The 12,307-nt window shown below is 39.7% G+C and overlaps 1 protein-coding gene and 1 long non-coding RNA gene across 2 annotated transcripts in view; one reads left to right on the top strand and one right to left on the bottom strand.

Moving 5' to 3' along the window:
- nr3c2 (nuclear receptor subfamily 3, group C, member 2) overlaps positions 1–12,307 on the bottom strand; it is an 80,073-nt gene that overhangs the window by 6,708 nt on the left and 61,058 nt on the right. Inside the window, exons 6-8 of the mRNA XM_028564940.1 lie at positions 9,570–9,914; positions 7,752–7,896; positions 3,534–3,664 (exon numbers count right to left, since the gene is read on the bottom strand). Coding sequence (XP_028420741.1) covers positions 3,534–3,664; positions 7,752–7,896; positions 9,570–9,914 — 621 coding nt within the window. The remainder of the gene's footprint in view (positions 1–3,533; positions 3,665–7,751; positions 7,897–9,569; positions 9,915–12,307) is intronic.
- Positions 10,720–12,307, top strand: part of LOC114546238 (uncharacterized) — a 45,555-nt gene continuing 43,967 nt past the window's right edge. Inside the window, exons 1-2 of the long non-coding RNA XR_003690992.1 lie at positions 10,720–10,816; positions 11,007–11,096. This is a non-coding gene — a long non-coding RNA (uncharacterized LOC114546238). The remainder of the gene's footprint in view (positions 10,817–11,006; positions 11,097–12,307) is intronic.

A 12,307-nucleotide genomic window follows, 5' to 3' on the forward strand; every position in this document is an offset into this window, starting at 1 on the left:
ACTAGCCCCGAGCATGACTACTGTAACAACTAAAGAAAGCCATATCAGGACATTTGAATCTAAACATCTCCCAAGAAGAGTAATGAAAAAAATGATCACATGATTTAAAACGACCAGGCTTTTGAAATGGAAATGAGGCTATAGGAGAACAATCAAAAAAATGGAGATAATCTAGCAATAGTATCTACTTGTGTGTAGAGGTGAGGAGTGTAACTGGCTTGTGCAGGACAACGCTCCTGTACCAAATCCAAACAGGGTTATGAGACGCCGCAGGCTCAATGAAACCTTAGCCAAAGTCAGAGAGGAATAACAGCCCTTCTCTCTTTTCTCTCTCTCTCTCTCTCTCTCTCTCTGTGTGTAATGCAACATTTTTCAAATCAGCCTAAAGGCACACACACACTCAGTGACTCCGTAGTACTTGCTCAGCTGACAAGTTCTGACAAATCCTCTGTAAACATTTCTGCCACTACTCCTTCCACAAGGCCCGCACATTACCTCTGAATGACTGTAACGAAGAGAGCTTCCTACAGTGGCTCAGAAAAGGACTGCTTTTGAAAAAGGAAGTGCTTTTGCTGAAATGCTTATCAAACCTCTATACAGTACAGTTGCTCACAGGTACAGGAATTTCTCTGCTGCACATTAAAAAAAACAAAGCACTGGATGAATATTTTCTTCCCCTTCTCTCTTTATATTTTAGCGCTATATTTTGACTCAATTTAATAACCGGAGCAGATTGAAGCACCTTGAATTCCCTGTTTCAGTTCTGTATCCCAGCTTCTTTTATCCGCACCCTCTCCTTCAAAATGCTCTGGGTTTGAAGGAAGTAAAGAAAAATAGCAGGTCTTGGAGCATTGCCTGGCACTTGACTGGCCTTTATTAAGTACAGCAGGACTTTCTGGAAAACCTCCAGAGGACCAGCGAGGAGAGGAGAGGGAGGCTGCAGCAACAGAAGGACCAGCTCTGCCAACCCCCTTTGTATTCTCTTTCTTTTCTCCCCATAGCTATGCACCTGTCTCTTTCTCACCAACACATGCTCTTACTGTCAACATTAGTCTGATTTCACTCTTTAAATCTCCCTTTTCCCTCTTGGTTTCTCATCTCCTCTGTAGTCTTTCTCTTCCTCCTCTCTCCCAACATCCAATAGCTGAAGTCCGGCTGGAGCTCTCCTGCTTCCAAATGACTCAACAACACAGTTTTTTGTCAGGAAAAAGCATTCCATCTCTACCTCTTCCATATGTCACTGTACTATGAAGCCAAACCAACCTTATACTATTGGTCAGGGATATATTGTATCTTTAACAATCTACTGACAAACAGACTTTCTTTTCTATATATGTGCTACTGTAAGTACAACCTATCAATAATTGAAAACAATACCTTTTATTAGTTATGGGTATTGTTTAGAAACTGCCTTCCAGCACAACCAGACTGCAGGTTTGCAGTTTTCATAACATAACTTTCAAAACTATTCATATGTTGGCTAATATACTGCAAGAATCAAGATCTATTTTTCTAACTGTATTGCAAAAATGCATCAGATCTAGAGCCAAGAAAGCTGACCAAATGGAATTTTTTTTTTAACAAAAACTTAAAGGGTTTCAAACTTGATAGTAATGGCCATTTGATAACCATAGCATGTTCAGTTGCTCTGTTAAAAAATGTTTTAATTAATTTGATTCAAATTGGATCTACATGACTAGTTCAAAGCCACTGTCATACCTGCTACATTGTCTGAGCAGCTTCGACCATCAATTGTTTGTAATGGTAATGATCCAGAACTATTAACTCATTCTACTGTATGGCTGCCCTCATTATTACTCATTCTGGATAATGGTGTCAGTTAATCGGGCAAAATGTAAATGTCAAATTGAACAAGTTGTAATGCTAAGATGAAGTTAAGTTCACCACGGTTGTGTTTTCGCCCATCTGAGTCCAGCATTCACACACCACTTTCAGAGGCCTCAGTAACTAAAAAATACGTACATACTGCCAATGAATATTTCCACTGATTGGCACTAGTGCTGAAGTTCAAAGAGTTTGAAGTTTGGCCAGCATGCATACTCTTCAAAAAGCCAAAAAGCTAGAATGCAGCAGGTCTTGTGTGTCCCATTGTAGTTTTAAGCTTTTAATTAACTGCAAGCGGGTGTGGTCAGTGAAGTTGTGACACAGCTGCCATCACGAAATATTTAACCGTTCCTATTGAACTGACAGCAGCAGCTCACAGGGTGTTGAGGTGGTGGAAAAACCAGTGCTTTCAGTTTCCAACTGAGCAACTTGGTCCAACACGTCCTCTCTGTGAAGCTGCAGTGCCTGTGGGTGCAGTTTGGCAGAAAGTGGCAACACGGTGGGACCTTCTTTAGTGAGTGATAGATGTATTCTGTTTATCCATGGGCAATTAAAAAAAATTTATAATATAAAACAGAGTAGCCTTTGCTCAGAGAATGGAAAAATGAAATCACTGCTCCATTTTTTTGTTTGCATATGGATGTTGCTACACAAACTGGTGCATGCAACATCAAGTCTATTTCCACACTTGTTATGCATGGTACAGATTACCAAGAATGATAATCTAACAGACTTTAAAAGACCTGATCATGGGTGCTGGGAAGGCGGGTACAGTCAATCACTGCCAAAAAGGTCTCAAAGGTATGCAGTGGATGGAACAGAACAGAACAGAACAGAATACACCTTTTCAATACATTTCCTAGACAAACACATACTGTATCTCCTGTTCACAATAAACCACAGATTATCAGTGGACTTAAAACATGTGCACTGATGATCCTGCTTCCAACTGCACCACCATAAAGGTTGAATCAGGGTGCTGCGTAAGTCGCAGAGCACACAGGTTTGAGTCCCACATTAAAATGATGAGTATCACAGCAGACTATCCATTCGTGGGCAATGTGTTCTCACAAGGAGTTGGTACTTTCAACTAGAAAACGCTCCCTGTACTGGAGCAGGATTAATCCAGAAATAATTTTAAAACAACTTGGCCGTTAGGATGTCGATCAAAAAACATTGGATAATCCCACATGAATACTGTTGGGATGACTTTGAATGCAGCATCTGAAGAAATCAGATGCATCCACCTCTCAAAGATGGGAGTTGCTTTAAAAATGATGACTGCATGGTCAGCTTTAACTGGGACACTACAGTTCAGTCATTGCAATGAAATGTGGCAGCTGTTATTGGGCACAATGGCGGTCTAGAGTTGTACTGAACAGTGGTCTCTATTAGTAGTGTCCAGTGTGTATGCCTTATAGCCAAGACATCCAAGTTTTTCAAGTTTACAGCGTTAATGTTATTGTTCGTGATTTGGTCAGTTTGAGTTATGAATACCCTGAAAGTTCTAGTCATTCTTGCTTGGAATTGATGTTGACTACATAATGCCTTTTTTTTTAAATAAGTTATTTTTATATTACATTTCATGATACCATTAGTAATTTGTGCTTGCAGGGAGAGAAAAAAGCAGTGTGAGCAGGTGGGTATATAATGAATAAATAAGTGCTCTTGCAGTGCCTGTATCTCACCTGTGCTGAGAAGCAGAAGGACCTTCATGGAGAGGAACTCGTCGTAGGTTAGCTGCAGTCGTAGAAACTCCTGGCTCACCTGCCTCATGCCCAGACACAGGTCGTACATGGCTGACTGCTGCATGCGCTCCCTGGAGAAAGAGAGGGAGGGGAAACACTTCAAGCTTCACAAAAAAGTAGTATTTCTTTCAGAACTCCTGTATTAGTATTAGTTACAATCCATCCTCAGTACTCACTCATCCACACACTCATCTATTCATTATACATTTTTTTTATGTAACTTACTTATTCACTTCCTAACTCCATTTCTAGTGGAGCCCAGTGAAACAATGTTTCCACACAGTGCAGAGGAGGATTCTGCTAGTCTGGGCTAAGAGCAGAATACCAAATCCCCCCAGATTGCAGTGCAGTATCACAGCACAAATGCGCCACTTTTCTAAGGCTTTGGAAGCCTAACGAAAGACCCCATATCTAACCCTAGTCACCATAAACACACTTAAGGATGTGTAACTTTCAACATATTTATGGTGACAGAAATAACACACACATGAACATATGTTAAGCACACAGAGATGTACGTGTTTACTAAACAGATTTACGGGCATCGATGTGTCAAAAATACATCATTAAGTGTGCATTGCAATCGCGCATGCTTGACACGCATAACATTTTCTCACTCCCCTTCTCTCTCTCACACACATTTTATCAGCAAGATAATCTCGGTTACGTCACATAGTTCACAAAAACAGGAAGGGAACATTAGTAGGGGTAAAGGCATGGGCCAATCAAAAATGTGCTGTGCAGATGCCTCAGATTCAGGGGAATCTCTGGCTTTAGATGCCACTTCTCTTTGCTAGAAGTCACCATCACACTGAGACTACAATAATTAAATGCAAGCGGTGTGGCTTGACTTGAAAGAGTTTGGGGTTTTACCCACAATACAGTGGAACCAGATAATTAGGTAGGCAGTGAGGGTGGAGACTTCACTCTGATAACAACTAGACTAAACATTTTGTAGAAGAGACCAAAAGCAGCCGATTGGAAATGAGTGCATAATAATCAGACAGATTCTACAGTATTTACTGCAGTACAGCTGTGTCTGTCAGCCTGACTAAATAACTGATAAACTGTGACGTCTGGGAGAGACGCAGTCCTGTCTCCCTGCTGAGCAGCACTGTGTATGTGAGCAGTTTTGCAAAGTGCAGCATAACATCATTTGATACAACTTTGGGCTGGAGTTTCTAAAGTCTCCACACGTTCTCTCTCCCTCTCTCTCTCTCCTTCTCTCTCTCTCTCTCTCTCTCTCTCTCTCTCTCTCTCGCACTCTCTTCCTGAAATCAATTTTGCTGAATCACTGCCCAAAATGAGCTGCTGGTCTTGGGTCAGAAAGAAAAAAAACTGGCAAAAATCTCTCCTTCCCACCTTCTCCCGCTCTTTTTCCCATCTGTCTATATCTTGCTCTCACTCTGTTTCTCTCTCTGTCTTAAACTCACTCTCTGTCTCTGTTTCTATGGTAAAGAATCAGGAAGGAGTGCAGAACTGAGGAAAAAAGGAAAGTTCAGATTCGCCTTTGGCTGGAAGAAGCCAACTCAATATTGTTGTCAGAAATGTCTACCTGAAATCACAATGAGTCATTGTCTTCAGTGAAATATAATCTCAAAATATATATTTTTTTTTATTTTTAATATTAAAAATGAAAAGGTTTTTCAGAGATACATCAGAAATACTTTTTAGTCTTCAAGCCTCTGAGTGGGTGGGCCAACGTGTGTGTTTGATTGACAGCTGAGCTGGCAGGGGAACAGTGACACAATGTAATTCATCTAGCCCCGCTAACTGCAGTTCACAAGCCAAGGACAGTGTTTTGTTAGCGGCGGTATTGACAAAACGACCAGACCGAATAGCATCTAAACTGACTGACACTGACTGACATTTACACTTGCAGGTAAACGTTTAGCTCTTCATTGTGCTACAACTGACTAATTAATTAGCTATCTAGCTTGCAAATTGATATTAGAAGTGCACTTTTCACCGCTCGACGCTGGTTGCTGTCTATGTCGTCAGCCAATAATAGAGCAGCTACATACTGCTGTCTGTGACTGTAAGTGTTTAAAATATAGACTAAAATGAAAGGATTTTTTTTGGCTGTAATTTTTGGCTACATACAGAAAATCAACAGTGGTAAAGGCACAAATAGGGGGTGCTGTCTTTAAACTAAAAAATATAAAATGTTGTCTTTTATCTTTTCTGTACGGTGTCTGTGGCCAGAATAACTTACTGCCATTGCTTTAGAAGCATTACTTATACTATATGTTGCATTTCATTTCTACCTTTAGACACAGCAGATACATTGTTCCTGTCCAACATGTACATTAATTGAATCATGGATGAGTGCCCAGAACCTTTAGGCAAATAGCTTTGTTTTCTGTTTTCACATCAAAGACTAAATGACACAGATTACGCAGGCTTGCTTTGTCTTTAGTCTAAAATGCACATCTGTCTTTAGAGTATTTACGCTCAATCAGTGACAGATTCCATTGTAATAGCTGAGTGAGTGGACAGTCTATTCAATAAATGCCTTAATGCCCTGGGTCAATAAGCACTAAGTAGCTATGGAAACAAGTATACACTGTCCAACCCCTGAGACTGAGTGGAATCAGCAAAGTTATGGACCAATGTCCTCATTTTTTGACAGAATTATCAATGAGCAAAACAACATGCTGTACGTTAACAACAAACAAGCAACACACCTCAACCTGATAACAGGCCCAAAAAGACACAGTGGAGATGGTAGTGACATCCAGGCTGCCCTGACAGAGCAGCAAGCAACATCCAGGCCACCACCATCTCCAGCCGGTCTACATCTCATCTCCTCTGCCAAGCTGAGTACCAGGCCCATCTGTCAATGGGACAGGCCTTAGTAAATGCTTCACATGCAGCAACAGCAGCATACTGTACAGCGAAAAAAAGATATCTTAATTTCTCTGCAAAGCATATATATTAATTTGTCATATACATGCATGTGTAACAATATCGTCCTCTGTTAGAACTTATTCCCAACTAAACTTCCCGAAATGATACAAACCATTATGTCTCTATCACAAAATAAGATTTTCTACAAAAGCTGCTGTCATCTCACAGAAGGAAACACATCATTCTTAATAAACTGTGATCCACTTGGCACTAAATTGATTAGAGGATCAGGGGATGGTGTGGCAATCTAATGCTTTACCAACTGTCCTAAGCTCACTGTGATACAACACAGGCTCGCGGAGCCTGAAGCTGTGTTGCACAATGGCATTTGCGCTGCTGTTTATTTATTTGTTTATTTGGGACAAACTGACCCACTGACATTGACTTACACAAGCTATTAGTTGGAGCTTTCAAACCTGCCCCTGACTGAACCCGCTCCTCTACAGCGAGTGCCTACAGAGGCTGCAATTGTCATTTTTGATTAATTCTATTACATTCAATTCATCAGCGGTCATGCACCACAGCTCCAACGAGAAATGGCCCACATTGCTCCCCTGTTCAAACATATTAACACAGATCAAGTGGACCATTGACTGCCCTTGCTAGGCTTTGATCGCCTGTGCTTGACGGAACCATCAAAAAGTACAAAAGTACTTCCTTGCGAAGTCCCAGAAATCGAGTGCAAAATTATGAACCTTGTTTTAAGTACACCACGACTTCCTAAAAACCTCATTACCGCAAAAAAAATAATTTTAGCATTTGAATAGGTTTTAGGTATGTTAATGGCACGCCAAAATAGTACAGCATGAAAATACTCTCCATACTTTCCAAATTCCACAATCAAAATTGATGTTTATGCATAAATTTGCATCGGATGAGCAGCTGAAAATAGCAGAAGCTACAAAACACTAATAGACTAAGCCTGGCTGTTCAACCAATTACTGTATCTACTAAGTATATACTCTGAAAAACAAATAATTCTTTCTCACATCTGTAATAGACACGTTTGTGTGTTGGGGATCCCGCAGACAACATCAAATGTATTTTATATTATATATGTTCTATTTTGGTGCTTGGTACGGATGTGACCCCGTCTCTTTGTTACATTTTGAAAATAAGATCATATAAATTATGCATGACAAAAAAATACGTAATATCTGGGCCACTGCTAAATGTCAGGACTGGTACACTTTAATAACATCAGCGCGGTGTGTGCGGTATACTGCAGATTTGGAAGTGAAGGCCTACTCGTCAAAGATGAGGTCAGGGGCAAAGTAGAGCATCTGTCCATTGGTGTGTTTGTAGGAGCGCCAGCTGAGGCAAAAGGAGGACAGACACATCCATGAGTACTGGATCAGGGTGATTTGGTCCTCAATGGGCAGGCTCCGAAAACCTAACACACAAAAATAAAACACATAGCAGAAACAAATGAAGCTGTTGAAAAGAAAGCACTATGTTTAAATGTAGCTGACAAAATGTAGCATTTGGATTTAATTATTTAGCTGCGTGTGTGTACCTGTGTTCACATGCATTAGGTAATGTGTGTCTTTGCTACAGTTTGCTTTTCTGAGGCAATATTTGTTTAGGCATGATAACCACTGAGAAGTATTCACCCATTCTTGTTTTATGCAAATTCTACAAGGCCTCCAGTTATTGGCATTTTGTCTATAGAACTCCAAAAATAGAGTTGAATAGGAAACTTGCCAAACTCTCAATCAAACTCTGGCAAGAAACTCTTCCTCATTCAAAACATAGGCCAACTGAGGACACACAAACAACTTATCAAATCTATGTCAATCTGCAAAATACAATAATTAGTAAAAATATATTTGTAGAAAAGGTATGTCAAATGGCTGGCTTGACAGTGTGTATTCAGTACAGGGCTGGCTGATAATGAAAAGATGTACTTAATAGATTTTGATGTTTTTAATATTAATTTTTCAAGCAACTTTAGAGATACCTAGACATCAGAAAAGTAAGTGCTAATAATGTAGCTCCCATTGATAAATAAGACTGACATCCCTAAGAATATATTGCTGGTACTGACAATATCGTTCCATGTTCCCCTGTGTGTTAGACCTGGTACATCCAAATGTTAGCTTAATGCAGGCAGTGGCATATCTGAAAGTCGAAGGTACTCATTTTGACCCTTCTGTCTGGCTCCCCTTCTATTTATACGTCCGGATATGGCAAGCAGACACCGTAGAGGTATCAAATATTTGCAATACAGCAAATTAAACAGCCTCAAAGAGCTACCTGTGAAGCATCTTTCAATGTCTCCCACTGACTGGCATTTTAGGGGAACTTGTTTATCCCTTTTGAAACATTTTATATTTTCTTACAGTGTTCTGGTGGTTTATTGGAGAAAGAATAATGAGATAGACATTAGATCTTCTGTTTAACATAACATCTGACAACGAAGATGTAAATGAGTTCTGTTTGGGAATCTTAATCTTGATTCGTTTAAATGGTAAAATAGGATTCCCTTTTTTAATCTTGTTGAAGCTTTACGGAATAATTTCCTGACCTAAAACTTAAAATAAAATTGTGTGCCCTGACGAAACTAGATGTATTGCATTCCCAAAATGTAGAGATGTAAGCTTGTGTTTATTAAACCAGTGCAGTCCATAATTACACAATAAACTCCCCCTGATTTATTAGACTGATGTTTTTACCATTTACCCTTTTATCCGACTCATCCAAAAATAAAACTGACTAAATTCCAATTGTTTGTTAACAATAAAGTCATCATCAATATAATAATTTACATGGCCAAAGACATTGTATTGCACTGAAAATATAAAATGTATTGGATTTACATGCTATTTTAATCTAATTGTGTTGAATTTACAGCAGCCTACCTTAACTTTTCATTGACTTTTAAAAGCAAGGGGGAAAATAATGTGACTAGTAGTACAACCTAAAATGTAATCATTGTCAAAAATAACATTTAAAAATGTGATTTACACACCTTAATTTCTTTACACATATTTGTGAGTGCACTTCTTCAACTCCTTGTTTTAAACAGCATTTAGGACTCGGATCACTGCTCTAGTGGTCACTAACCTGGAAGTACTTTGGCCCACTTCACCATGCGTACCATCTGCTTTCCGGCCAGGCGGTTGAGACTGGACAGCATGTGGTCAGCGGTGTCAGGATGTGTGTTGTCATAACCAGAGTACACGTCTTCAGGCTCAATCAGCTCCAACACACTGCAGATGGACGGCGGCAGAAAAGGTGTGACCACCCCAGGCCCGTGGGGCACCAGGGCATTGGCAGCGCTGGCTGTGAGCTCCTTCTCTGAGGACAGGTAACCGCCTCCCACGCCACCTGTGGCAGTTTGGCCGTCCTTAGAGCCCTGCACGTCCTCGGTGACACCCTTCAGCTTCCCTAACTTCTTGGACTTCCGTGCTGTGGGGAACACAACAGCCCTCATTAACACATTGTTGGTGGTGGCATTTCTTACATCTATTATCTGAGGTTATAATTACGGTGTGACAGATACTGTACAGTTCAGTTTTAATTTCATTCACAAAAGTTAAAAGACAAATACAATCATAGGACATAATGCAGATATGTAAAATGGGACACCCTGGTGTAAAAGGGCCCAGACACAAGCAAATAATACACCTAAATATATACTATTTAAAATACTTAGTATCTGGGTGCAAAAATTCAAGTCTGCTGCATGTGTTAACAATGTGTACTGCTATTAAATGTTTAATTTTAAACCAATGTGATTTTTTTTATTTCTAACTTTGATTTTAAAGGTGTGCTGATGAAATTCCCACTGTACAATATTCAAGGAAATCGGTTATCTCTGTATCTGAAGGAAGTTGCTTCGGGGAAGTTGTAACTCTAAATGTTAGTATGTGAGTCAAAAATTGGAAAGGGTCCATCTCAAATGAAGTCCAGTAAAAAGTATGTAGCAATAATCATGTTTAATTTCCTGTGTATTGTTTAGTCATACACAGATAGAAGGCGATCTTTGAGGGATAATAAACAAACAAAGAAAAAATAAAAACATACATACATTCATAAAGCAGGACTTTTTCCACAGCAGCCATTTTGACATGCCAATAATTAATAACATTAATTATGGTCCTGCTCTATTTTCGAGGGCTAGGGCCCTGGTATGAGCTAGCGTGCAGGCGCTAGCTTACTGAAATGGCTGTGACACACTAAACTGAATGGGACCATAATTAATTTGAAGAATTTCACCTGTGTTTGCCCTACAATGACATTTCAAAATGGCTGCTGTGAGAAGGGCCTATAAGCCAAGCCTCTCAGCTTGTTCAGGCTATTAACTCCAGGTGTGTTGCTATACTTGCACACAACACATACATTTAACACCCCCTGTGCAACAATGCCCTCTTTTTAAAGCTTTATGATCTGTCATGTATTTTGCTCTGCCAGTGTTATTTGTTAGATGCAGCATTTATACCATCATCTGCGCTAATGTTAGCTGCTATCGGTATATTCCCCAAATCTGTTTGTTGGAAGGTCCATTCACTGTCCACAAACTTTACCTCAAGAGGGATGCTGGAGTTCTACTTCTGAGATGCCAGGGAATCACTGCTTCACCTCACAAAAGTAAGTCTTGCTGCTTGCTAGCTAACATGCTAAAGAAAAATGCCACTTTATGTGGCTGATGTTACTGTTGGTGGCTGTTTTCTCAGTTGTGTTTCAGCTTTGTTGCAGCACTTGTTTACAGTACAGACTTATTAATAAGTTAATACATCTTTACTTACTTCCTCACTGGTCATTGCATCTGTTTAGTTGTTACTTGATAAGTGCATCACCTGTTGGCTGCTGAGTTTCTGCTCCTAGCTCTTGTTATTCACATTGGTTTGGCTAGCTAGTTTCACTTTTCGTTTGAAATGATGCTAATGTATGGCTTTTTTCTGTTAGCTATGGGCCGAATTGGTTTGACTTACTTTACCCAGGTGGTGGAAGAAGTATTCAGATCTTTTACTTAAAGGGTACATATGCTACTTTTCAGGTCCATACTAGTATTTTGGGTTGTTAAGAACATGTTTACATGCTTTAATGTAAAGTATCTCCTACTGTCTATCTAAATATACCTGGGCCAAATCGCATACTTTTTCTTTTTACTTTAAGTATGTACTGCAGCTGCCCTTACAGAGTACATACTGTTGCATCTCTGCATACAATCAGGATGTACTACTTCTTCATAACTTGAACTCTCTTGCTCATAAATGCTGCGATTGTGGGTCAGAATAGCCAGAAAAGCATGCTGGCTTACGTACTGCAAAATCTGACCGGATGCAGAAGGACATTCTGGTATTTTTGGCATACTGCATTTGACATATTACTGTATGTATTAGGACATACATAATCTCTTTCTGGCATACTAAAAAAGCCCAGTCTGCTCTAATAGGCTTTGCGAGAAAAATATGGTGCACCTTTGCAAAGGTAAGCCAGGTGTCGTGGGTGGAGAAATACTCAGATGGGGGGGCGGTATATTCTAGCCTGCATGTGACATAGGAAGGGTAGAGTGGCACATATTAGAATCATATATATTATATTATCAGATTATAAACTATTAATGCATTAATGTGTTCATCACTTTAATTTTGCAGCTGGTAAATGTGGAGCTAATGTTTAGGCTAGTTATTTATATATTGTTGGATATTTGCCTCTTAGTGGAGTTGCCTCTAAGTATAAAGTAGCATAAAATAGTACCTCAAAATTGTACTTAAGTACAGTACTTGAGTAATGTACTTAGTTTTTTTTCACCACTGCCCTGGTCTATGGTAGACGATACTAGTGTATATTGGCAG

This window comes from Perca flavescens, chromosome 2, assembly GCF_004354835.1.
Source record: "Perca flavescens isolate YP-PL-M2 chromosome 2, PFLA_1.0, whole genome shotgun sequence".
In the NCBI taxonomy this organism is placed as follows: Eukaryota; Metazoa; Chordata; class Actinopteri; order Perciformes; family Percidae; genus Perca; species Perca flavescens.